Here is a 26,982-nt window from a genome sequence, read left to right as displayed (position 1 = left end):
CCTAAGTATATGTGAATTCCCTTGAAAGCAAAACTTTTTTGTACAACTGCATCTTTTACGCATAGGCAGCATCGCATATAGCACATATAATATGGATATAAATGAAACGATGTTGCCAATAATATTGTAAATTAATTATTGATACTATATCTTTTATTCGTGTACAAATATTACCTCGATATGTGACATGCGGTAATACACTGCTCTCATTATAGGATACGTACTATAATTATACCATTTATAAGGCAATTATAATATAATGTAAGCATTCTCGCGGCGAATGATCTTTTATACGTATCCTGTTTGACAACGGCAGGGCGCTTTCCTTGGTTATCTAGCTAACTATTCTGTTGGCAAACCTTGTGTATTCGCAGCTTCTCCTAAGCTATTACGGCTTTTAAAAGTCTCTTGCAGTAAATAGTAGATTGGAAGGCTCGTCGTGGAAAAGAGAGTTAATGACGTTGATATTCGTCCATTGTTGCCAAATGTAACAGGGCATTAACTTTACTGTTACTTTTAGTCAGTTCATTTAAGGGCATCTAGGACATCATATGGAGTCGTATAACGAAAGATAGATTCTAATGCCAAGCTCTTTATCTAAAAGAAAATCTTCGCAACAAGCACGTCATTCACAGCCAATGCAATGTGTTTAAAAAAATATTCTTCCGCAGAGTTTTACCTATAATATTAATACCGACAAAAATATTTGGATAGACGTACAAACGATTATAGATCTGTCCGACGTCTTTCGGCTCTACTCTCTCCCCCATTACCTCTTCATTCTTAGAATGTGTCAGTAAATGCGCGAATCTATGATGCTTGGCATTGGCTTGGTGGAGTTATTAAATGAAGAACAATTGGCGTCATGCACAACGCTAAGGGTTCGATTGAAAGAGTTATTATACAATGGCTACTATTTTCAGAAAAATCACATAAGCTAGTCTGACATAGTGGCATAGTCTTGCACGCAACGCACGTGTATCTTAAAAATATCGTTACACACGACCCTGTTCTCCTCGATGATGGTACTTTCGCTCGTCAGTGCCAGCCAAACACTATGGTAATAACAACTAACAACAGTGGTCTCCTTTTTGAACGTATGAGTTCTCAAAATCAATAACAACTTGTCATTGTATATCTCATTATTATTATTATTATCTTTCCATACTCTAAATGTTATACACTAACAAAACCGCGTCGTTGTTTATAAAGCACCTGTTTCATATTCTAAGAGCATAAGTCCTCGCATATTTCAAGCCGAAAACAACAGCTGGCCTATTTCTACTATTTTACATAAAGACCAAAATCAAAACATCGCTAACTACTTACGGAGCAACTCAAAGATCACTATTAAACTGCTTTTTTAGATTACCTATCACTAGATCATTGATTAGAATTCTGTCTGTAAAAGAGGTTTCCGTGTTTGATACTCAACGGACCCGTGGTAATAATCATAATAATACTAATAATAATTATGATTGTAACAGAGCTCAAATCAAACTCGAATATTTGAGCAAGCCTTATTTTGTAATAGACTCTACAATGTTAATAATTTTGAATATTTTTATTTTATTGTGCCGAAAGCATCTTCAACTCTATTCTCAGTACTACAAGGAGACTGCTTCTAGCAGATTCTAAACAAATAGAGTTATAACGATATGTAATTGATAAGTGTCAAAAAGCTATCAGAAAATTCTCTCAAGGTTTTGTTTTTAGTCCCTCTTGAATTGATTGATAATCTTCATTGAGACAGTGCGTACTAATATCATAAAGTTTTGACGAGATACTAGGTGTCCTGCTAATCTGTTCAAAACATAAACTTGTTATTATTTATCAGTGGCGAGTAAATTATTTAGAAATGAAAATAGTTGCTTATTCCCCTTATTTCATCCTTTCACCTTATTGTTCACCAATCGCTAAACTCAGCAGATTGTTTTATATTTTCTAAAACTAAGAGTGTTATTAACCGTTAAACGTTTCAACTAAAACACTTTTGGTTTTATGCATTTCTGTAAGAAAAAACATGTACCTGTGTTAAGTCTGCAGTTGACAGCGCCACCTTTAGCCAAGAATAGGCCTTCAGCTGGCTCGTACTACAGCTGAATTGAAGTAACGAAATAAGCTCTTATTTGGAATTCATATACACCGAGGGCGCTAAATACAGGAGTAACGTTTTAATCAACGTTTTTCACACGAAATCAATGTTCTTCTGTTTCTGCATCGGCCAACTGTTCTCAATTTTCAAAAATTGTTTATCTCTGGTTTATGACGCATTAAATTGTTCAATTTGATGACAAAAGGCGATGTTTTCTTTAGGCTTTTCTGCCGCTTCGTCGACTACTATCATAATGCTATTACTTCAGGATTTGATCAGTAGTATATGCGTTGAACCTGTCATCTATCTAAACGTTTTTTGCGTGTTCTACATCTGTTTGTTTGAGAGACTGATTCCGTTTGAAGCGTTGCTTAACACCTACTACAAAGTCATTGGCTTGAACGCATGGGCTTTGGCCGGGTAGAACCGGTAGAGACCTAGCATACGCGATGAGTTGTGCCCTGAGCGGTGTTACGTGGTTCCTGTGCCCATTGAAATGAAAGGGTTGGTCCCGAAAAAATAAGGCACGTTAGATGCCTCCATTTTCTCGCGTCATTAGGAATCTGTCCAGGAGACAACGGTCGCGAAAAGACGGAAGATGTTTTATAGTTGGTATTGTATTTGACGCTACTAGTGCGACCATTATCTTTGCTGGTTTACGTTTCTTTCCTTGTCCTACCAGCACCGCTTTGCTTTTACCCTGTCAACATGGTCCACCGTTTCCTTTTCCACGCACACACATGCAGAAATTTCAGACAATTTCCAGCTTGGCATTTATGACAACTCTTCTTTGTCTCTTCACTTTTGAGGCTAAAAAACATTCTATCGTACTACAGTAGCAGGTACTCGAATGAACTCATCTCGAAAACCACGATATTTGCTAGAAAGCACCCTGATGTGTACTCATGTTCTATATCGCAACTGTATTTCCTGGATAGTTGAAAGTACGCAGCCGCTTCCTATTGTTATTTTACGCCTCTGTTGTTACCGGTTTTTGTCCTTAGTATGTATCAGGTCAGGAAAGCTGGTTACCTGTCGCTAATGGAGTTTGTTCTTGCAGTACGGTCATTGAAGTCTTTAAGGCCGTATGATTTTTAGGGCTGAGTCATGAATTATATTTAGCCGAAGTCAGTCTTAGTATACTAATTCGACGGACCTAGCTCCGTAATAAATCCACACCCATTCATTATGTAATAGTGATAAACATTTGTAGTAGATCGAATACACAAAGTTCAGTGTATATGTAAACTCGTATACCTTTTTATTTTTTCGTGCTCCTACTTGTTCATATAAATAACCTAAATTCGTCTCTTCCAAACTGTGCGAAACTAGCCTAGAGTAGCAGATTTATAAATGTTTAGTATTCTTTTATAGTGAAAGATTGTCGACTTCCGAGCACCAACCTCTCTAAGGAAGAGTTCCGAAATTTCTTAAGCGGCCAGATTTCGGCGTTATTTGAAGAACAAGTAGTTCTTCGTTCTATTCAATATGCTGTACACATATATCAGAACTACTTAATTAGACCTTTCTAGCCAATTCAAAATGCTTTTTATGTTATCCTTATCCAGTCGTCAGAAAATTATTGTTTCTTTTTACCTAATTATTAAATTTCCTTGCACTTGAACGAAACCATACTTGTATAGCCAAGTTCTAACCAGCTATCTAGTGCACAATCGAAGGCTTTACCGTAAGCTAAATGATTGCCTAGCGACTCTCCATGAAAAAGTATTACTTATCGAGTTTGCTACTGTAATTTGCTCAGCTGAAAAGAATATTGACAGCCCCCACATGTTTTAACCTTCCGGAAATCTGGATACCTATTTCGTCGTACTCTTGATATAGGTTTGACTTAGAGTTGATTCTATTCAGTATTACGTCTTCGATTATTTCAGGTTACTTGAAACATTGTAACAATGAACACTTAGAATAAATCCTAATTTTTACTAGTACTTTGTTTACAGGTATATATTGATTCAGATTTTTTTTTCTTATCACAAATGTCTAACATGATTTCAAATCTTTTTTTTGTTGCAGCCCCAGTAAGGTTATTTAAAATCACCAATCTAAAATACAGCATATCCAACGTGAAATCTCTAGCTACACTATTTAACATACGTGTGTTAGAGCTCAAAACATGTAACAATAAGGGTCGTTAATAACCAAAATCTCATTCTAGCAATCTTAACCTGCTTATGATAAATGATAATAAACACTGTTTCATCCGAATATTCAGCGTTTTAATACATTTCTACGAATTTTCGTTACAATAAAATTCAGTGATATGCTCTCCATAGAACCAGATAAATCAATAATATATGAATCAATGTAAGTGTGCTTTAATGTACATACAATGTTAAACAAAACTCAAAGAAAGATATTCCCCATAGTGGTCGACTAACTACGAATGTGTGTTGTCAAAGTTGACCCATCTGTGAGCAGTCATGACGATGCCAAGGACATATACCACCAAGCAGTCCTAAACATCTTCCAATAAATCTTGTCATGTCGATGTCTGGATTTCGCAAGAATATACGAAAAATAACTTACAACAGGTAACACAATAGTGTGCGCTCTACCATCGGAGGTTATGCGTTACTGGCACCTGGAAAAACGGTTGATTCAGACCTTTATTGTCAACAACTAAAGAGACTGCAACAAATAATTCAATGAAAAGTCGACCGCAGTCACCAGACAGGAATGGCATTGCTTTTTACCAAAAGGTTGCCAGACACATACATGCTTACATACCTGGTAAAGACTAATAGAACTTGGATAAGATATGTTAATGGATTCGCCGTGTAGTTCGGATCTTGCACTGTCAGATTATAATCTATTTCGGTTCTTGTTATATCTTTTGATAGTGTCAATTTAGTTAGGGTTGCGGTGTCCCCTGAAAAATTATATAAGGTCATCGATCGAAATAGCGCATATTAGTAATATTATTTAAAATATAAAAAATAATTGCTTTAGGCTTAAAAACGGTCGACCGTCGATTTCGGGGAAAAATAAGCTTTTAATGTTAGTGAGAGGCGCGTGTCGTATAAAAACATTGCATAATAGGTAATCTTCGTTGAATTTTGAAAATACCGTATTATTTTTCACCATCACAACTGCGTTGTTTTGTTCTAAAAAAAAACTGGCTGATATTACAAATAGCAGATGAGTGCATGTACGCGACGACAAACAGCCCATCAAACTTTGCTCTTTTACGATCGACGTATATATAAATGTATATATACTGCCCGTATCGCAAGTGCCTTCACGTTTTTGAGTGTAAACACTCACTTTTTGCTTCATTACTGCATTGTGAACGGAAAGAATATTGCTATGTTCATGCAAAACCTTTGGTGTGCATAGGGCTTTATATGAAATTCGGATGGACGGCGAGATTGAAAGCGAGCGAAAACGAAATATATACTATGACAGGGCTTATATTAGCCATCTCATTTTGTTGCAGCAACGCAAGTTGGTATGAAAGATCAATACTATTAATTTTTAAAAATTCTGGATATGTTCACGGGTTAGAAATTAGGTGCGATTCGTGTTACTGAATTCTGTCGTGAAAAAGATTGGGATGTACGAGACAACTACGAAAAGATCGGTTTCATTGATTTTTTATTAACCAATAAACAAGCTAAATAACTAGCTTATCGTTCCGCGGTAGTCTTACCTATCTCAAAACGGTGTCATCACATTGGGTTGCATTATATGAGTTAGGTACTGCATGGGCCAATGTTACTTCGAGTACATATAAAACAAAAATGTTATCGACGACTATATATATATGAGGTAGGTTGGCTTATACATATATATATACCCTCTGGCAGTCGTTACGGAAATTGTTCGGAGATCATTTAAGGTTTAAGGAAAACAGTGTATCAGTTAGCTGATGTTGATCTAATGAGAACACTTCATTCAACTATTAGAGTAGTAGATTAAGACCTTATGATGCTGTTCAATTGATAGTGTTGAAAGAGCTGTAAATTACGTTAAACTGTAAACTAACGAATCTTCATTTGCGAAAACAATTGTTGAAAGGGTTGGACATTTCTATGTAATAAAAAAGTACAGTTGTACAACATTATGGGAAATTATTGACCCACGAGGTTAAAAAAAGAGAGCTAATGTTGCAATATTCAATCAATAAAAAATTTATGAGGAATCTTAAAACAATCCAAGGACCTTAATTAATTGCCATACTTTATTTAAATTCAAATTTGGCGATTGTGGTTTAGTCCATTTCTCAACAGATACATAACTAAAGCGTAGACTTTCTTGTTCTTCTGTTTCTCTTTCTTAGTTAAGTACAGTAGTAAGTTAATATGCCTAAACCTAATATAAAACAATCAAGACAAGTCAAAAAGGTTAAGCAATGGTAGCATATTGTATTGGTCAGTTCGTGTAAGTGGGTGATTGTTATCTTCTTTGTGCTTTAATTGTATGGACTTAAATATGAAAATATCACTGGATTCTACAAATAATGTGAATACTCGACTAGTGAAAAAATTACACTGAATTTTCAGTGTAAAATCAAAACTCGTTTGAAATGTTAATGGATATAAATGTTAATGTTGCCAAAGTAGCAACCATCCTCCTTCTAATTTACTCTATATCGTACTATTGTGTTATTATTGATGGAAGTACGTCGCAAAGATTGATGATTATGATCAGTCACCGATTTCTGCGATCATCAACCACTAAGCGAGCAGATATTTTTATATGAAAAGTTGCGCTTATTTTGTTATCTGGATTTGAAAGCTACCTAAAAAACCCTTAACGAATAACACTTTTGAACAACTGTTTGGATCTCCTCATCGCTGCACGTTTTGTATAAAAATCAAGAACACTTCAGTTCAAAGCAATATCAATATAACGAGTTCAGAAAGAAATCGACAGAAGTTAGCCAAGGCCCTACGCGTTTTTAGGGGGCAACTTTTCCTCCTAGAAACGCGGCCAAATTGAAAACATTTTATTGCTCGTATTTCTGTTTATTGTTAACCATAGTATCAGCATTTTTTGAGCAGCCATTAAACGATTTTCGCATTTCCGCACCTATTTGTTGATATAGTTGTAGCCTTTATTCTTTTTTGGGCAAACATGGCTAAGAACTTTTCAGCCTATGCTCTCTTGTGTACTGTTTCCAAGCATTTACTTCTTTGTCGGCTGTTTTTATGCTGCTGTCATCCGGTCGACTGTTTGTTGAGTAAGCCACTTTTTTCTATTCAGACGTAAAGAGGCGTTTGCCGTATTTTCTTTTTATGTATAGCTGCCTCTAATCCGCGTTAGGTAGTTCCTTCTGGTACGATCAACAGTCGAGGAGCTGTTACAGCGACTTTCCCGCTACCTTACTCTGGTTGGGATTCCCTCCTTATAACGACAATACGTTATATATTATACAGTAATTGCTTCTACCGTTTTGGTACTAGTAGCTAGTAAATATGCGTGAAGAGCATAAAGAGTGAGTAAATATGCGTAATAGCACGGAAAATGATGTTTATTTTAATGTACTCGCTTATGTTTCATTCTGTAAAATTTCACATTGTAACGCTGTTTTTGCCGTTCAAGGATGCGAAGGCGGATATGCAGAGCATAGTGATTTGATTTACTCTAGTGCATGAACGAAAATAAAAAGTTTTCAGAGGCAGGCGACATCGTATTTTGGAATAGCCTATTCAACTGTACGCATTTCCGGCCGAGTACCTGTAGAGGTTGACGAAGTCGTCGTGGAATAATGTGCTGGGGGTGATACTTGCCCCCGATCAAAGCCCTGCAAGCTGTTATCAGCAAACTTCGGCTGGATATTACCAGACTTCTTCTTCATAGTACCGCGGGCTTTAGCGCTGCTAGCAGGCTTCAGCGAAGATGTAAGCACCTGGAGAAGAGAAACCAATTCATTTCACTATTGATTTCCAATACCAAGTGCTTCGAACGCAATTCCGATCGTATTTAATCATTTTACAACTATATTAGTCTTGTACCGCAAACGAAATCTTAATATCCTAAAGACCTAGCATATTAACCTTTGAACCAAATTCGATGAAAGCTTTATCAAGGAATGTCATTGCTTGCACTAGCTGTTCATTCGTCAGTGGCAAACCCGGCACGAACATATCGGCGACCTTCCGTCCAGCTGGATACAATCCTGCTGCACCTCCCCATCCCTGACCGCCACCAGCACCGAGAAACAGAATAGCAAAAAACGGGATAATAAACGCAAAAAAACCTGCAATCATATATAGCAACCAATTAGAATGGTTGTGCAAGCGATACAATATCGAACCAACCGTTGCGTTTGCATTACTTAAACATTTTTAAGCTATTCATATAAATACGTAAAAGTTGAAACATTTTCTAGATTTTTCACATTTGTCACAAAGTTATGAAAAGTAAGTTGTGTTAGTGTAACGGAAAAACATTAAAGATAAACTAACAACTGTAGAATGCAAATCTAATATAATGGGACGTATAAAGTTCATACACTTAGAGCAGTGGCTCATTCAACGTAATTTCTTTTTACTAATGGTTTGAAGATGTCACGTCATGCCTAACATCACATATATCGTCGATCGATTGGTATCATCGCGTAGTCAGACGGAACTGCGTGATTTAGGCGTAAAATATATTTTGCTTGACATTAGCTAGCTTGGCACTGGCAGGTGGTTCCGAGACAAATGTATAACCCTTCCTAAGATTTAATGCAACGAGAACTTAGAATGTATATACAGTATATACGCACAAATCGTCCACACTGCATCGAATCAGATCGAACATAAGCGAATAGCTTATTACTGTAATCTTAATGTTTAAAGAAAGTTGTACTGGGTTTCACGTGATTTGACTCCACCTCAGAGAGGCAGGAAAGGTTATACATTATAGATTCGTATCAATTTAGCTACCAACAACTATTCTACCGATACAGAGGAAAATGGGCAGGAGAATGGTGAGTCCGCCACCTAAGCCGCCCAGTCGAGCCATTCGTCCTACGACTTCGTCAGCGCCTTTTAGCATCTCGAGCGCCTGAAGGACTACAGGTGTCGTTGCAGAGGCCTGAAAAGTCACGTCGTCGAACCCATCGGGTTGCATTGTTACATAATGCAGCAATACATACGCCAATAATACAGACATAGAGAAGCAGCAAATCAACGCAGCATAGCTTATCTAGTTATTACATTGTTATATATCATAAGCGCATATCTGTGCGCACACATATAGACACTGCATGATACAGCCCGAAATAGGTTCGTAGGTAAGTAAATGAGTATGGTGATACTGATGACGATGTTCTATCAACTATACTATTGTAATTGCGAGTTCATGATGTATCAAAGAATCATATGAAGATATTTCAGAAAAACTGTGGGCTCTTTGTTTAAGCTACAATAGCTATAGTAACTTAACATTTTGGAGAGATGTTGCCTCGTTGAGTTTCGAATGTTGGAGGGGAGAAATCGTCTTTAATTGATGTGTCACGCTCAGATCTAAAGCTCATGAGATTTAACTGATCGTAATTTGTTGACATTACCTGTTCTTAGAGTAGCATGAATCTGTACGAAGTAAAACAGAATACATGACAGGCAGTTCTAATAGCGATAAGATGAATGATGGAGCGTATATTCCATACATTTGTAAATAACGCTCACTCAATCCATGTAAAAGCGCAAAGCGAAAAAATCCGATTAATGAATGGGCCCAGCATTTACAGGTCGTTTTATTTATGATCGCACTAATGGAGGACAATTAAGCAACTCTTGGAATAATGGATTAAAGTTGATATTACATGTATTTACACGCAATGGACCATACTAGTAAACTAGAATCATCTACCTTTACTTTTTTTTTCTTGACGGCTTCGTATCTTTTAACGTTCGCTTCTCGTCGCCCAAACAATAGTGCAGGTCTCATTTATTTTGTATTTGAATTCTATGGACAAAAGGTTTTTGTACGCTAAAACGTATATAAGGGAGAAGGGGGATCTGGCTCTAAATCCTGCCAGAAAATAAATACCATGCATTTTATTCCGATTCATATCTTAGTTGCGAACTTTCTACGAAAAGACAATTTTCTCTCTCCAATAAAAAAGTAGAAAGCTGCAAAATAATGTTCAATAATGGGCGCATATCCCGACAATTCTTAGATATTGATCTTGGCAATACCGAACCTGCTAAAACGGAATATAGAATATTGTGTACTACTATAGTGCTATAGTAGTGGATTCTCATGTTTTGGTGCAGAGTTGAGGATTGGAACTACACCGCTCAGGTTTGTTGTTGCTCATTATTACCTTGCTTTTACCTGGCAAATATTTCGATACTTCGATTTAATTTTGCAGTGGGCATGTCGCACTAAAAAGTAACATTTGTGCGTTGTGTGATCCCAGCTACTGTATAGCATTGGCTTCATTACAGGCTTTATTATCTGATCAAGTGAGTTACCTAGGCGTCCATAAATTGGACTAATAGATTATTATACGCTTTAATCAAGAGCAATGAATGCCTTAAAAGGATTTTACGTGCATAGTTAATAGGACTACCTGGAGAATCCTAGTAAATCTAAGTACCTGAGAGGCTGACATCGAGGCCATAAATGTAATAAGGATAAGCGCGAAAATTTGAAAAAAATTCATGACGAAAGATTTTTGTAAGCACTGTACACGCAAGTAGTTTTCCCGACACTTTTAACGAGAACACGACATTTAAACTCCTTGAGTCAACTAGAGCTTCTTCTTCTTATAGTAAGACTCACGGATCGCTTGGTTATCACAGGTGAACAAAACGTTTAACAAACACTTCTGGTTATTTAGCTATGGTGACTGTGTTCTCTAAGAACAGTGAAGCTCAGCGTAGTGGACGACTATCAGGGGATATAACGATGTGCCACAGTGAACGCCTCATGAATGTCTTTTAAAGCGATTTCCTATTTGCTCCTTTCTTGTTAGCCCATTCCCCTATAGGACTAAAAGCCGAAAAGTAATGATCAGCTGTTAAGGAGAAATACGGAGTGGGTGTTGGCCGGTGTTGTCACCATAGAGTCGCTTGAGTGCCTACAACGTCAAGGCGTGTCTGTCATTCCTTCAGAAGACCACACCCAGGCATTTGCTATAGTCGACACAGTCAGCATGGTCCAATCATCGAAAAGATAACTCTATACGGCGACCTGATTGCTCTGCAAGACGAGAACGAAAAAAATCCTATATTAATATTATTGCCTTCATTTCGATGTCGTCATCATCGGAACTGAAGCTGACGTAGCTTTGGTGCCTATCATGACACATTGTGCCAACCAATAACTCAACTTAGCAGTTGTAACTCACAAACATTACAGACGCCTAGATACTTCATATAGGTATATATTATTCTACGGGTCAGTTTATAAAGGAACTTGTGACTTGTCTGCGGTAACGGATCCTTTATTGGGTTCTGTTATAACCGTTGAAGCGGATGCCGTTGTTGCTATCGTCGTTGGAGGATTCGTAAATTATTATTGTCACTGGGTTCAGTGGTCCTAAAAGAAAAGGAACACTATTCGTCCAAGCGAGGCTCGCAAGTGAAAAGTAATTGTCCTGTAAATAACTACTGATGCAATCGACAATGATAATGTCATTTAATGTGCTTCACGCATTCGCAGTCTTCTTTCTCACAGCAACACCAATAACACAATAAGCAGTAACCAGCGTAATGACAGAAAGGTTCACAACGGCATATGATATATGGCATTTTGCTATTTGTGAAGAAGTTCGAATGAAAAATTGCTCAACGGGTGCCTTCAGTGCCATGTAGTACGGATCATAAGTGGTTATTATTTCATCGGCAATTAAACGAGAACATCATAATGGGTAGATATCATGTCTCCTTCAAAAACTGAATATGTATATACCCTTTCTGAACATTTTTGTACCGTCTCCCTTCTCAGTGGCAGCTTTATATTTTATTACGATTAATAAAAAATATTTGCCTCCCCATGTATTTACTTACACGGGGAAAATACATGTTCTTCAAAGATTACCCAACATATTATTGCCTAATCAGCAACAAGCAAATTAAATGGAGGAGGAGATCGTCATTTTCTCCACGGAATGTCTTTAAGTTCAAGTTCTGCGCTGCCGTTAAAGCTTGTCTTAGACAGGTGGCTCTCAGCATAAAACCAAGTGCACCCGATGTTGAATTCAAACCAACAGATGTTTTTAAATCTGGTAAGCAAACATGTTACCACTACAGTATAACGTGGACGATTTTTGCGCTTCTCTTCTTACAATTCTCACGCTTAAAGCACCACACGAAACGGCATTAAAGTGTCCTCATTGAAAGTACCAGGCTATAGCGACTGTTCAAGTGATCCAACACATTAGCTACTACATGGGCATTACCCAAAGACTCACTCGCGATGTAGATCGAAATAATTCCATCAGGTTGCTACCAGAGGCAATCCTCTGCGATAGCTCTCAGAGCTGCAATGCTCTGACCGTTGATTTCGGGTAACAGGTCGACTTTTTTTTTTCGCTCCCTATACGCCCACCACAGTTAAATCAGGATTTAGACTTCTCCTTTCACTAGTAGTTTCTGTAATAATGTTACTACTGTCTGATGAGAATTTTGACGCGGTTTGAAGCAGTGAGCACTTGCTTTTAACTACCGTTCCGGATGTTTCATCGACAAATGCTCCTTAAGAAGTTCGACGAAGATTGCAACGGAGTTTGTTGCAGTAATGTCTGGGCGACTTAAGATTACTTTAGTGTACCGAGCAACCGTAGGGTCCAACCACATTTGTTCTTTAGAGATCAAATTGTTCATAAAATTTAATTAGATTGATCAAAATTGCCCAAAGGGCAGCATATCACTTCTTTATATATACTTCAGTTCTAAAACGTTTCACGTGAAATATAGCGAAGCTCCAATGTATTATGGTTATGCTTAGTACCAGAAAAACGTTTTCCCAGTTTTTTCAGCTGAACTTCAGCTATCCCTTTTACAGTGGTCTAGCTGTTTAGAATCACTTCAATGACCTGCCAAAATGGCTCCATACAAACTATTCTGCATGACCGAGTAGGCGAAATAACTCTATGATGACTACATTTACCTTTTCCTATTGCTATTCGGATTGTTACTGGAGTGTTTGTCTACGTCCCTACACACCTTCACCAGTTTTTCACCCATTCAGAGATTTACCATATTCAAGTATCACATTTATTTTCTATTGAAACATCGCGTGTTCTTTGCTTAATAACAAATGCTATTGCTTGCGTGACACTTTATGTAGTGCAGCCACGCTAATACGTACAGATTCCGTACTATCCAGCGTGAGGGCAAACTTCTACTGTGTAAAGTTACGTAAAACAATTTTGATTCGTGCTATTTTGAAACTTACCAAAAACGTTTTGTAGATCTTACCTAGATATTATAGATGTTATTGCGAATAAATTATTCAGGTTCGCTTCCTTTGAGCTTTTACCCATTTTTACGCATCCGCTAGAGATGGGTTTGTTGATACTGGTGACGTCTGTTTACGTTTTTGTTACTCTTTCAAAGTAATCGAATAATTTGCGACTTCAACCTCCATCAATTCCAAGTCATTATGATCAGAACTTTTCAACACCAGCAGGCGCCAAACTCAAAATATCTTGTCACGAAGATCGTACTCAACACTGTTTCGCTCTGTCATCAGTTTACAACTCAGTCTATGCTCCGTCCCAGTTCGATACTTGATCTAAGCACTAATATGCAGATAGCATGATCAAAGGGTATGACAGTATCTTCTATAGTTTGTTAAAGCTCCGCGCGATTTTACCACTCACCGCTACGATGTCCAAAAAGTATTCTATAAAAACGTTAACGTATGTCCTTATTCTTTTAACAATCGTGAGTTGAAGCCTGTTTATCTATTTCATCACCTTTTTGTCGTTCTTACCGATGCGATTACCTTCCGATCTTGCCTATTGGGCACTATCAATTTGTTATAGCCAATAATATGAAAATCAATCTACATATTACTTCCGTCTGTAAGATGGTGCTAGATGCTGGAGGCGTTTCAATCAACAGTAGATCTTTCTTGTGATCCCGGTTACGGTTTTAGTGCACTATGCGATAAGACACGGTGGTTGGGTTGTGAAGAAAGATAGTTCAAATTAGTCAACGCGGCAGCCCTCCCATTATTGACTGATGAGCTAGGTAACATCCGAATCATTTCCAATCAAAACCTGATAAAGTACATGAGAGCTTCTACAAATGGCTTTCAAAGCTGTCAAGGTTTCTACTGATACATTTAGCCTAACCTATCTGGAGTTTGCGCCCATTCAATAAGTGTCTATATTTCATATTCTGCGTATAAGCTTCTCGTTTCATTTTCAGTTATTGTCATTGGCGCCCTTGGAGACCACTTACTAGATTGCACTCGATAAACAGCACAGCTTTCTGATTATTTAAAAAAAAAAAACTATGATTTCATATTTGCTAAACTGAGGGAGCACCTCAAAATGATCCTACGTATATTAAGAAGCGCGTTTATAAGCAGTATGATTTCTCTGTTGCATTGCATAGGGCCTGTTCGAGATTTCCTACTGAGTTCACTTCGATTTTAATCCGATCCTGGCTATTCATGCGCACGGAAGCGTGCGTCCCGTTCACTGTTATATTATCTCGTGATAAAGACTGGCAGAAAAGCATTAACTATTTTCTTGCAGCGTTCTATATGATTTCTTTCCGATACCCTTTTTAATTTCCTTTAATTTCCTTCTTTTTAATTTTACCTTAAACGGTGACTGCATGCACTTAATTAATTATCGCTGTCTGCATCATTTGCGCGTCAGTGCTCATTTCTCTGCATATTGATCCCATAGAGTCATTCAGACCACGTCGTTTCACAATAAATATGTCTGTTTTTATATCGGTTTCTACTACCCTCTAAGACTGATACCGAACCTAAGATTCACTTATTTCCAGTAAACTTCAAAAGAAACTTCAAATAGGTAAGCTTAAGTAAGTTTAGATTTCAAAAGCGGAAGTTCAATGGCAACTAAATAAATTGCTACTCGAAAAAAGTTGTTGCTTTCCCATCATTACAACAATGATATGAAGCGATGTTATGATGAGCTGAGCTAAGCTGAGCTGAGGGTGCACTACGCGAGCACGATTTATTTCTTTCGTATAGCTGTCAAGTATGAGGATGACGATAATCCGAGCTTCAAATTAATAATAATGACGGTTCCAGTGTAACATTTCAACAAACTTGTTATTTCAAAAGAACTGCAGGCAATACTACTATAAGATTAGAGAATATTGAGTTAAATGAATGTAAATCAATTCGTTCTGCATAATAATATCTATCCATTTGTCCTTTATTAAATTTCATCAATTTACACTATTTGGTCTTTACATGGTTAGTTCCCATAGTGGAAAAAGTGCGCTTTTGTCGATATTTATTCATTTCCTATAAAAGCGGCAAAAGTATTCAATAGCCTGAACAAAAAATATTTAAGCAGCACGTACATGTGGCGCCACAGCCACGTTAGCTTTGACCATTTATCGATTCGAAAATGTTTTTGGCTTAACAGCGGGCACACAGTCCGAACGTACCAAATGGTACAAACTATTTGCAGTTATTTATATTATAAACAAGATGCTCTCGCGCGTTTCGCGTTGATGTAACATCATTTCTAACTTCACAAAACATTACTATTAACTCACAAACAAATGATAGATATCAATTTTAGTTTGCAATAATACCACTTGCGAGATCCGTCCCACACGGATCTGCGCCATCAACGGGTTCATTGCTGAATGTCACGTGGCTAGAAGAGGTTTTATTAGGCAGAAGGAGATAATTATTTAATATACATAATGACACAGTGATAAACAGGGGGTAATGATGTTAGATGACATCAAAGTTCTTGTTGGTTTTGTTCCCGAGTTTACTTCCGATAATAGCAAGGCTTAAAAGCAAATGTATCGCTATATGGAACACTCGACAGGTACGTAATGGTCAGAGTTCTTGAATCTTTTTTCCACTTTTTGGGAAAAACATACACTCTTTATATTACTTAATTTGTCGTGATTCATTTTTGATGATGGAACGGTTCACCTGAAAAACAAGTCACTCTGATATCAATGAGTAAACGAGAGCACGATTTATTGCCTCCAGAGGCGACTAGAAATTGAGTGCTTCCACCTTGAAGTGTTGCTCGTTTTCAACCAGGTAGATAATGTCTGCCATCGTTTGTTCAACCATATTTTGATGAACTGCGTCGGACATCTGTGATAAACATTGAAATAGCCTTTGTCAATTAATTCCTTACCAATTATTTGTTTATCTATCGAATAAAACGTAAGCGCAATTGCTCTCCTAGGACTGAAGTAGTTAACATCCGACTGCGTGTCTCTCGATTACAGTTAGAATGTTATTGTTAAAGTCTTTCAGGATTTTCAGCTAATAGGATGACAAACAACTAAAATGTCAATAGAAATGGATAATGTGGCCCATTGTCATATGTTTGTTAATATTTAAAGCAAAAGTTAACATTTTTTTAAGTTAAGCGCCGGATCTAGAACAAGCCGGACAAAATAATAAGCAACCACTGACCGGACGGTATTTCGCAGAGCTAGCCTGCAGACCACGGGGTGAATGTCGGAATCGTGGTCCGAAGTTCATTCGAATTGTTGCATTTTTGTAGATCGACACCGCTGGGTAGTATATGCCGCCGAAAATGTCTTCGTATGCCACACCCTCCAAACGGCCATTACGAAAAAACATAACCTGAAGTTCAGCAGAATACCTCGCAGTTCAGTATTAGAAACCATGCTTAGGCGGAGACAGCAACATTCTACATTCATACTTGAACAATCATCAAATATGCTATAATACCATATAAACGCCGACCTTAGCATCCTTAACAGGCTCGAGAGTTTTCGCCGCCTGCTGTGGTTTATCTGCTTCTTCGTAGTAAAGGTACTGCTTGAATTTAACCAGTGGTCGATCCTTCAGAGTTGTTGGAAGCTTCACCTGTGACGTTAATGCAAATTCAACATAAACGAAATCCGAAGTACACTGGACCGAGATAAAGACTAAACTAAAATGCACATTTAACATGCCCGACGTCATCAATTTATAAGTTTGAATAATATTTTGTTGAAATATATATAGACGTTGTTTGCATATACACACAACATTAATATGAGAGCTTAAAAATGTATCCCATAAAAAGCAGATGTCTTTGTAAAATATAGTAAAACATCGCATGCGACACTCTTCCTGTTATAACATACCAGGTCGTTAGGATGTGTAGGGCCTGGGAGCTGTATGAGGCAACCAATGACATCCCCTCTGCCGTAGCCGGTGTCACTGAAATGCTTTCCGATCGACTGGTGGAACTTCGTGCCTTTGCGACTACGCCATGAGAATCCGAATTTGTCATAGCCCAGGGGTGCCTGTAATTAATGATTGTATTGGAGAGCGAAATAATTTTAAAATAAAAGTTCTATTTACTTAGCTGCGTCAAAAAGCAGGCTTCAAAACATACTTTGTTCAGAAATTTAACATAATAAACAAAATTACGAGTTGTATCTTATTAAAATTCTTATCAAAACGCACCTGTAAATTAGCTGATGGCATAGCCCACCCAATGCGTGACGCCGAGTTATCCGGCATCTCCTGAATGATGGCTTCAAAATACCAAGAGCCCGAACAGACACCATGTGTAGCACGAACCATAGAGTATCTGTGAAAGGGAACAGTGATTGCAGCTATGTTGAATAAAGATCAAATGTGTGTACAAAGATATAGCTTTTTTAAACAGAATTCGCTATACAATACTAAGTTGTATCATTAGCTGAATTGGCCAAGCGTTATTTTCTCCAAGAAGTCATACCGGCGCTTGCAAACTTCAGTTAAAACAGAAACATTACCCTTTTTCACCAGTGATCGACAGTCGATCCTCGGATATCTTCAGTTGAGGCGCTCGATCATGCATAGCTAAAAGGACCTGAAGAAGTGAAGAGCCACTAAGAGTCATTAGTCAATGAATAATGCTTTATTTCGACAAAAAAGGCTCACCAAAGCGTAATTCTTGATTTCTATTATCAGACTCTTTTTTTAGAAAAAGATACTTGCTTTTTCAGGCTCAAGCTTTCTATAGAGCCATCCAGGAATGGGTTTTCCAGCCCAGTCAACACTATCATCAAACTCTTGTCGAAACGGCGCGTGAGGGTCGGGTTCCGCGAGGAAATAATGAAATCCGTCCTTATTAAATGGATGTTCTAAAGGATAACCCCCAGGTGGAAGGCGTGGCATAACTAAATCCGACTTGACTTTACTCTGAAGTCAAGAAAAACAGAGACGCCAGTGAATTTCAAGTATCTGGATATTTGTGAGGGTGTTTGACCCTAATGTCACTATACACATCAGACTGAAACATCTAAAAGGAAATGTATAATTATTCACCAGAATCAATTAGTGTATATGTGTCCGAAGCTAATTAAAATTGCTTTCTAATCTCATAATTTATGCCAATACTGATTTCGGCGGTATACAGTTTGCTTACCCTCCCATAGTTAGACTGAGGCCCTTGTCCATCAGGCAGCTTCCTTTTTGGGCCTCTTTTTGCTGGTCCAGTCGCTCCACCTGCGCCTGCCTGAGACTGAAGCAGAAATGTACAATGTTATATGATTGACTTTCAGATAGATTCTCGAAATCAGACAAATGCGTTGATAATACTTACAATAGTGCTATTAATAATAAAACCTGTTGCTGTTGAGCAGCTGCTGCCTGTGCAATCTGTTGATCTTGTGTCCTGAGAAGTTGAAGTTTCGACTGTGAATCATACGGAGGCATTAGGCGGAACAGGTCGCTGTCCACCAAGCCAAAATACACGTCATCCTGGTTCAGGAAAACGGACACCTCTCTTTGCTGAGAGAAGAAAAAAGAAATGAGCGAATAGCACAGATAAAATGCAAAATCGTCAAATCAAAAAGTCGAACATTGTTAGTTCAATTGTATCCCTAGAATTATTATTGTCATGATTAATATGAATTATCATAACGTTATACTTATAGAGCTACATTTAATACTATTCAGTAATTCTTAGTCTTTTGAACGGAGATCTTAGAAACAAAATGTGAAAGACTCGATAATGACTGAATCCTTCGTGAACATCTGCAAAACATGAAATTCGATAGACTATATGATAATTGATTTCCGCAATAACATCATTCATACTAACAATGTGTGCTGATATTAGACAGATAAGTCTTGTTCGTTACGGCATAAATTATACACTAGATGGACAATCAATTGCTATAGAATTGACAGCCCTTATCTAACTTATAAGCAACATTTTTATAAGATAGTTCAGTTATGTTTATTGAGTATTTACCATTGTTTTGAGAATGGTGGAGTGCCAGGTCTGTTTAATTCTCCGCGGCACAGAAGTGAGATTCTCCCAGTTACGATCAATCCATGGAATAATCTCCTTATCCCTAAAAAGGCGACAATGAGTAGCCACATAAGAAACTACATACGCGTGGTAGTGCGCATCCTAATAAATGGCAAGAGATCGTCAAAGACAATCTAAATCTGCGGACGTTAATCAACGTCCAACCAACTTCTAACGTGTTTCTCTTGTGCAAAGACTGAGGCTTTACGGTACTGTCTGTCTGTTGACTGTAGTCTAAATACAGAAAGAAGTTTCTAAATAAGGTTACCTGGAAAACATGTTCTTATTTGTACCGTCTTCGCGCGATCGAAATTGCAGGCTAGCCACTGCCGTTATGCACATTTCCCTAAAACCTGCAATATACGTACATTATGTATCGTTTCAGTAAACTTGCCTTCTTAATTCCGAATCAATAGATAGTTCACATAGTCATCAGGATATGAACTTAGAGTAATTTTCGCTTGAATTGAAACTTTGCATTTCGAAAACCATATCTAACCGGGCTGTTTTTTTTGAAAATTCTCTACTCCGGCGGGATTGCATGTTTTGCAAATAAACGCATAGTTGATTGTGAACGGAAGCGTGGCGGGTATTGTCACATCTAGACAGGCCTGCAATGTTGTAGCACAAACACCAATGGACATAAATAAAACATTCCAAGTTAAAGGTTTTATGTAAGATTTTTTTGTTTGATTCTTTTATCTTACGAAATAGTTTATGATATCGTGTTTTATAGAAAATATCTAAATATCACCTGTAAAAGTAAATCAGAGCTTAAGGCGAATCAATAAGGCAGGTCAGCAAAAATCATCTATTCAAGTATAAAAATTAGTAAAATAAAACAAAAATAATTTTGGTGGTACCAACCTCATGAAACCAGCGATAGCATCCGACGCATTGCATTTCAAATTTTCCTAGAATTCGTTCTCCTCCACAATAACACTGGTTCGTCTGCCTGGAACGAATAAAGCAAAGTGCGTCTGGCTAGTTACACAGGGAGAGCATACGCTGATTTTCTATACTTAACTTATTATCTGTATTGAACGTATGTCTTGTATTACCATGTTTGAAACAACGATTTCTGATTGTTTTTTTTCCAGACTAGGAACCTAGTCATCAAACGTAAAACTAGACAGATGTGGTCTTCAAAACTGTATTTGTACCTTTATAGGAAAATCGCATCCATATGAACCAGAATCTACTTAATAATTTTTGTTCGCAGTTGCATTAATCTATCCTAATAATAGCGCTTCGTATAATCTACCTGGCTCCCAGTGTCTGCGCAGCCTCTTTAATAAGCCTCTCGGCATCCGATTCTGTGCTGGATCCTTCCTCTGTGACCACGTCATCCCGATTGGTAGCTACTCCTGCAATAGAACATACTTTATTTATTTGATTTGGATGTATAGTTATCCAACTTCCATTAGAACGTGCTCGATTTTTTTGCCATCTCAAAAATCAAGTCCGAGTTTTTTTACTCAGACTTGCTTACGAACAGTTCATAATTTGCTACGTGGCGTTTTGCTATATTATACACTTCAAAGGGGGTATTGGAAATGACACAATCGAACGGTGGAGACCTCAGCAAATTGTCTCCTCAATTGTTTGTTTCTTTTAATTTCTTTAATTTTTTAGTTCAAATTCACTCAATAAAGACAGTCATAGCCGTTTGTCGCATCAAACTCGCTTAAATATGGTTACATGCTTGCTGCGGCCATCCGAACGACACGTACTACTAGCTTGTGTAAATGAAAAACTATATATTTGGCGCATTGCTATAGCAACGCATGTATCTTATGTGTATGTCTTGGCGGGTACTTGTAAATGTTTTGAAAAGGCGCATACGAAGACACATATACGTAAAGATTTAACGAAAACCTACCTGTAGGTGCAGCGGAGGATACGCCATTCTGCGAATCATTTGCTTCACTGCCTTTGGACCCGTCCATAAGTAAATAATAATAATAATGCTCAATCTAATACCGAGTAAACTCACTGGCAATACTGCAATAAAGATCGCAAAAAAAAAAGAGAAAATTATTGTTTGGATATAATAAAGAATTTACTGTCATACTACTCTCTTGGTATCGTCTTAGCTACTGACAGCGGTTATCTTACTTTTAATAGGGAAATAAAGTATAAATCTGTAGTCATTATTATAAAAAAAAGAACCAATAGACACGTGAATCCTACAATGCAGTTTAAGTTTAGCCCACAGTTATCGTAATTACCTACATAATTTGCATTTCGATATCAATCTAGTTGAGCGACGACAAATTGTATCTACGTCTATTTATTTCACAGACCGCGACGCATATTATTCTTAAATTGTGGTAATATTTCTGAAGGTCAATTTATTATGGTTCATATCTTGGTTGACGGATAGAAAGAGAGACTTATCCTGTTTTGATTAACGATGCGACTTCTGGCATGGCGAAATCTGCGATTTATGGTATAGCAGCAACATGCCAAATAGTCAATGCACTTCAGCTTAAAGTAAACAAAACGTACCGGGCACTAGTCTCTAAGGTTGAGTGCTCTTCCATTTAAAAAAAAAGTTCTATGTAACATTACCTTATTATTTTCACAAGCAGCACCATGGAACACGAATGTCATACCAGGAGCGCTATGCAAAACCACACTGGCACTTAACTGGATTTGAACACTTGTTTATCAGCGATTATTCTCTAAAAAAGTTTGTTATTTTAGCCGGCGAAACCCAAATGAAAGCGAACTTATGCGATCAGAAAGAATTAGGATACCCGTGGTGATGTAAACAATCGCCAGACAAACGGTGATGCGGCTGGATCGACGAAGAACGCCCATGTCTAAGGGGTTAACGAAGGTGATATCGCAAACCTATATTGTATAATTCGCGTCTTTATTTCATCAAAAAAAAAGAAAGTAGACTACGTGCAGCCTGGAGTTGCAATGAGGAGAGTATGCCAACAATGCCAAAGTAAGGACACACTTTTGGAGGTTGCATGGTTACGAGACCGAATGCGTGTATCCCATAGCTGCCGTAGTAAAGAAACTCCACAGCTAACAATTTGAGGCAGTTCAGGCACCGACGGTTGGTCATGGGATACGACAAACATGAAACAACAAAACAATAAAGACTATGTAGCATATGAGTACTTTAAATATTATGTTATGTAAGAATACTGTGTAAATAATTTTAACATTTATTTTTTGATTGGATAAATTCCCTTCTTTTATTTGTATTGCACCGAAATAATAATCATATCTCGCGTTGTACTTAGAAACTAATTGTTCTTAAACCTAAATTTCATATCTGATAGAGTAGACTAAACTTTTCCATAGGTCTAATCGTTCCCCACGTTTTCACATTTTTGTCATACCAATAGCTGTTATAATTATCGGTGAGGTGAAATTGAGTGGGTTTATTGCAAACACATGCTATTGGCCTCAGAAGAAATACGGTATATATTGTAAACTAGTACACACTTTATCTATTTATCTTATACTTTCGAAGATGCGTGTCTGGCACTGTAGGTGCAACAAGTTATTTAATATCTAACTGTGGCTTTTTTTGGAGTTGCCCTTAATTTAATGAAACTGATTTATAACTCCCGCATGGGAATTTAAATTACGCTAGAATGAGTACATTTGGCCATTATAACTTTAAAGAGGAATCAGTAAGTAAACGTGTGCAGGGTAACTCGATGCAACTGATCACTTTTAAACTGGGTTTATCTCTTGTGTAACGGTATTTTAAAAATCTTCTTTTATTTGATAACATATTGTAGTAAAATAAATCCCCTAATGCATAACTAATGCGATAACGCTGATGTGCAGCTAGAAGTTTCCAGAATCAGTCTACAGAGAGGGGTTTTAGAAAAGGCATGAAATGGAACGGAAGTACTGTTTTAATGATGGCAACTATAATCAAGGACCAAGCCAAATAGAGGCTGTCAGATGGTGACTATAAAAGAAGTCATCGACAACATCAACATTTTCTATATAAGGTATAAGCCGGTTCTATAAACTTACTGTAAGATTAGTCTCCAGAATATGGTAGGTTTCTTCCGGAAAGTTAATGAATATTATGTGTTTCTTAGCGAATTAACAAAAACTTGGATATACAGTGGCTTCAAAACTCGCAAACAAAATGTCTCGCTCAGTGTCTATGTCATCGTACGCAGCTTCTGTATGGGTTTATCCCGACTGAGGCATACCGCACCGACTTCACCATTACGTTTCCCCCAAGGTAGCTAGTTGACCCAGTTATCAAAGAAAGCTAGCTAAAATGTGGGTTACTCTATCTACCCCACTAAATTTCACTGCATATTTCTCTGTGTTTGATTTACCAATGTTTCTTTTTTTTACTGCGTGGGGCCGTGATATTGGTTGAGTAGTAAAGATAAGCTAGCGGGATCGTTGTTTTTATTTATACAGTCCCCTTTTATCTACGATGTTTTATAAACACATGAATTTCCTTTATTATTCTTGAGTTGCTATTATATCGTTTGTGGGCTAACTATTGTTATGCGGCGCGTTTATGCACTGAGATAGCAAGTTGTTGGTCTCGAACTCGAACGGTCTATCCTTTTGCCACTTCCACACAACCTCCGCACAATCCGACCAAGACTTTCGTGAGGCAAACCATAACATTTTCAATGAGATTTAGATTTAAAATGCTCGAAAATTTATTAGAATTGTTTTCGATAGAAAAATTAAGCGCCGTTTTGGAGAGGAAAAATAATTACGATCCCACTTTTAATAAAACGTTTTGATTGCTGCTACTTCATTTGACCTGCAGACCAAGTCCTAAATCGCCCTGCTACTCTTAAATTTTATGAAGCGTCAATGGTCTTGCGTAAGAGACACTGTTCCTTCCATAAAACTGTTAAAAACCGTAATCGCTGATGTAACTTGATAAGAACGAATTCAGCTAGGTAACTGAATTTGGTTAACAAAACAAGGATTTTGAAAGTGCCTATCGAAGTCCTGTATCTGATATACAAGAGTTTTTTTTTTCTTCAGGACCATTCACTTCTTTTTCTTTACTAGTTCTCTTTTTACAGTACTTTTGGGTAAATTTTCACGTTTTTTTGTTCAATTTCATTGCTGTGCGTTAAAAAGCCATTTAGATGATCACAGTCGTCGTTATGCAGAAGCGTTTTGGCCGGATGGATAGAGTCTCGTCCTGTAATGACCGTAACGATACAAAACGATTAACCAAAAAAAAATCATTATCGCGAATGGCCCCCTTTTGATGAGCCCTTGCAGCCCTGACGGTTGTAAAAGTAACAATATATCATAGCGAGGATCCACAATAAAAAAAAAAAACATTGATTGAGCCTATTAAATAAAAAGGAAATCTTAGTATGCAATAATTATTTGTGTACATGGTTGATCCAAGAAATCCATAGCCAGTCGATAGGCGGACGCAGATCAGCATCAATAACATCATTAAGAAAAAAATGAACGACATATTTCCTCTACCCTAGATCACAATATAATAATATGCTGCTTGTATCAACAGAATCAGCAAGAGCTCTAGGACTGGATATTATTTGGCCAGCTTTGAAGCACCCGTTCACGGTAAATAGATGTCTAATCTTAACGTTATAACGTCGCCCCCATCATCTATTCTTGGAGTAATAGCCGTGATAATATCTTGTGTCTCGAGGCTTAACTATGATTAAGACAAAGTAGAAAATTCAAAGCGACAACGAACTCCGACGGCCCACTTCAATTGATGATAATATCTCATTATTTATAAGCCAACGCACACGGCTAACCGCAATTTGTCACATATATGTAGGGCCCCGTGAAAAAACGATTTCAGAATAGAATTTCTTATACAGGGCTTCTTTTATAGCGTCCACAGCCATTTAAAAGGCGATAGTTTAAGAAGATAGGTAAAAAGCTTTGTAATTGGTAGTGCACGTCGACTTATAATTTGCATCCGTATATGCTATTTTCTATTGAAAGGCCATTTTTTATTCGAATGCACTGAGTACGGTCACTTTTGTTAACTACACGTCCACCACGAAGGCTGCATAACTACGTGTAATTTAAAGTGATGTCCTATAACCAAAGATAGAGTTAGCCTATTCTTTCTTCCCTGATCTTAGGTGTTCTGTACCGATGGTCAATTTCAGCCGCTCGTCGATAAGATATTGCTCTTTCTCTTACACAGGCGAAACGGAAAGAGAGCAAATACCAAGCGCCAACGCTGCAGTATCTTGTTGCAACGCCATCGTGCTGAAACGTGACAGGTTCAAGATGCAACAACATGCGTTTATATCATATCTCGTTGTTTACACGATATTCGAAGCTATTTCGAAAGTTACATTTGCAATTGTACCACTTTCATGTGTATACGGTGAGATCAGTGGGGTGAATAATTTTAGAAAAAAATCAGTTTCTACATCGTTGCTTTTGTGCTACATATGGCTTTGCTGTTAGACACAGCAAGCAAAGTACCCGCAATGGAGATAATCAGCTACAAAAGGCTTTCAGAACTGAACCTGGTGGCAAACGTAACTTATGCTTATAACATGACCTATTCACTAATTGTGGCTAAATAAGCTTAAAAAAAAAGAATAAAGCATGTAAGCCAGTCATTGACTTCAAAAGTGTTTTCAGATGCTTTTAGCTTTTCAGTTTGTTGAGGAACACAGCGTTTTATTATAATTCGAGTGATAACAAACGAAAGCAGTATCCGAAAAGAAATATTGACATAAACACCCATTTTACAATGAATGAATAAAGTAAAACACATTTCAATCGCTGAGATCTTAAACGCATTGAGTAAAAACCATTGCGACATGTGGGAATTGGTTGATACTTTTATAAAATTCGAACACAAAGAATGTATTTCATATAAAACGCAATCGACTTTAGCAGATAAGACAATGACAATAATAATATCCTATTGCGTTCATATGTGGGACGTCGTCGAAAGCCAATGCCAACCGAGTTTCTTGCGATGGGCAGTATACGGAAGCCACGGATGGTGTGTTAAAACTTCCTGTCTGCTCACTAGAAATGTGATACGAACTTGTAAAGCTGATCCTAAACAGCTTCGCCTTTGAATTCAAACAAGGCATCAATTCCGTAAAATACATGCACTATAAAGCCCATTACTTCGGCGGCAATGGCCAGAGCTACTTTCGCAGCCGGGTCGCTAGCATAGAGAATTGTAGCGAGCGCTTTGCCCAAAGAGAAGATAAAGTAATTGTTGATATATATATACATCACTGAGGTAAGAAACGCTTGAGCAGCACATGACGAAAAAATGACGGATACAGTAATCAACGTCATCATCGTTCACAAGAAATACGACCATATGTAAACGCATCCATACACGCAGAATACAAAAGCAACAGTATGACTAAACGAAACACTATTTCAATAAGTTTAAGCCATCCGTTCACGGTGCACCTGCACTTAATATTAGGCCTGCGGTCGCCCCCCTTCGACTCTAGCCATTGCGGAT

The 26,982-nt window shown here is 37.6% G+C and overlaps 2 protein-coding genes and 1 long non-coding RNA gene across 5 annotated transcripts; 1 reads left to right on the top strand and 2 right to left on the bottom strand.

Moving 5' to 3' along the window:
• Window positions 1–6,460: 6,460 nt before the first annotated feature.
• LOC111264932 (uncharacterized) lies at window positions 6,461–11,247 on the bottom strand. 2 transcript variants are annotated; one of them, XM_086970258.1, is made up of 5 exons: window positions 10,653–11,247; window positions 9,007–9,142; window positions 8,116–8,318; window positions 7,796–7,967; window positions 6,461–7,462 (listed from the first exon to the last, which is right to left on the bottom strand). In XM_086970258.1, the coding sequence occupies exons 1-5, from the start codon at window positions 10,716–10,718 to the stop codon at window positions 7,419–7,421; spliced, it is 621 nt and encodes a 206-aa protein (XP_086826384.1). In that variant the 5' UTR covers window positions 10,719–11,247; the 3' UTR covers window positions 6,461–7,418. The 2 variants fall into 2 exon arrangements, with proteins under 2 accessions (XP_086826384.1, XP_022696938.1); XM_022841203.2 differs by lacking the exon at window positions 10,653–11,247 and having other exon boundaries at window positions 9,007–10,621.
• A 4,140-nt stretch (window positions 11,248–15,387) lies between these two features.
• Window positions 15,388–22,236, bottom strand: ash2 (Set1/Ash2 histone methyltransferase complex subunit ash2). Of its 2 annotated transcripts, XM_022841199.2 has the most exons (16): window positions 22,086–22,236; window positions 21,394–21,515; window positions 20,776–20,878; window positions 20,379–20,466; window positions 20,011–20,122; window positions 19,780–19,864; window positions 19,452–19,554; window positions 18,821–18,985; window positions 18,621–18,716; window positions 18,191–18,394; window positions 17,986–18,062; window positions 17,672–17,798; window positions 17,347–17,508; window positions 16,961–17,083; window positions 16,664–16,837; window positions 15,388–16,336 (listed from the first exon to the last, which is right to left on the bottom strand). In XM_022841199.2, the coding sequence occupies exons 2-16, from the start codon at window positions 21,458–21,460 to the stop codon at window positions 16,232–16,234; spliced, it is 1,791 nt and encodes a 596-aa protein (XP_022696934.1). In that variant the 5' UTR covers window positions 21,461–21,515; window positions 22,086–22,236; the 3' UTR covers window positions 15,388–16,231. The 2 variants fall into 2 exon arrangements, with proteins under 2 accessions (XP_022696934.1, XP_022696935.1); XM_022841200.2 differs by lacking the exons at window positions 21,394–21,515; window positions 22,086–22,236 and having other exon boundaries at window positions 20,379–20,462; window positions 20,776–20,856.
• An 86-nt stretch (window positions 22,237–22,322) lies between these two features.
• LOC111264931 (uncharacterized) lies at window positions 22,323–26,112 on the top strand. The gene is made up of 3 exons (XR_002683157.2): window positions 22,323–22,470; window positions 23,331–23,500; window positions 25,681–26,112. It is a non-coding gene; the product is annotated as an uncharacterized LOC111264931 (long non-coding RNA).
• Window positions 26,113–26,982: the final 870 nt, after the last annotated feature.

Source organism: Varroa jacobsoni, unplaced genomic scaffold (genome assembly GCF_002532875.2).
Source record: "Varroa jacobsoni isolate VJ856 unplaced genomic scaffold, vjacob_1.0 scaffold_914, whole genome shotgun sequence".
In the NCBI taxonomy this organism is placed as follows: domain Eukaryota; kingdom Metazoa; phylum Arthropoda; class Arachnida; order Mesostigmata; family Varroidae; genus Varroa; species Varroa jacobsoni.
Note: the sequence above shows the minus strand (reverse complement) of the source record. Positions and strands in the feature narration are given on the sequence as shown.

Excerpts from the sequence above, each read along its gene's own strand:
- ash2 (XM_022841199.2), bottom strand. The coding sequence starts at position 21,460 with ATGGACGGGTCCAAAGGCAGTGAAGCAAATGATTCGCAGAATGGCGTA. Across the intron at positions 18,395-18,620 it reads CTCAGTCTAACTATGGGAGG|AGTAAAGTCAAGTCGGATTT; the intron begins GTAAGCAAACTG and ends TCTTGACTTCAG. Across the intron at positions 17,799-17,985 it reads TCGATCACTGGTGAAAAAGG|ATACTCTATGGTTCGTGCTA; the intron begins GTAATGTTTCTG and ends TCCCTTTCACAG.
- LOC111264932 (XM_022841203.2), bottom strand. The coding sequence starts at position 9,220 with ATGTCTGTATTATTGGCGTATGTATTGCTGCATTATGTAACAATGCAA. Across the intron at positions 8,319-9,006 it reads GCCCATTTTCCTCTGTATCG|GTTTTTTTGCGTTTATTATC; the intron begins GTAGAATAGTTG and ends ATATGATTGCAG. Across the intron at positions 7,968-8,115 it reads TCATCGAATTTGGTTCAAAG|GTGCTTACATCTTCGCTGAA; the intron begins GTTAATATGCTA and ends TCTCTTCTCCAG.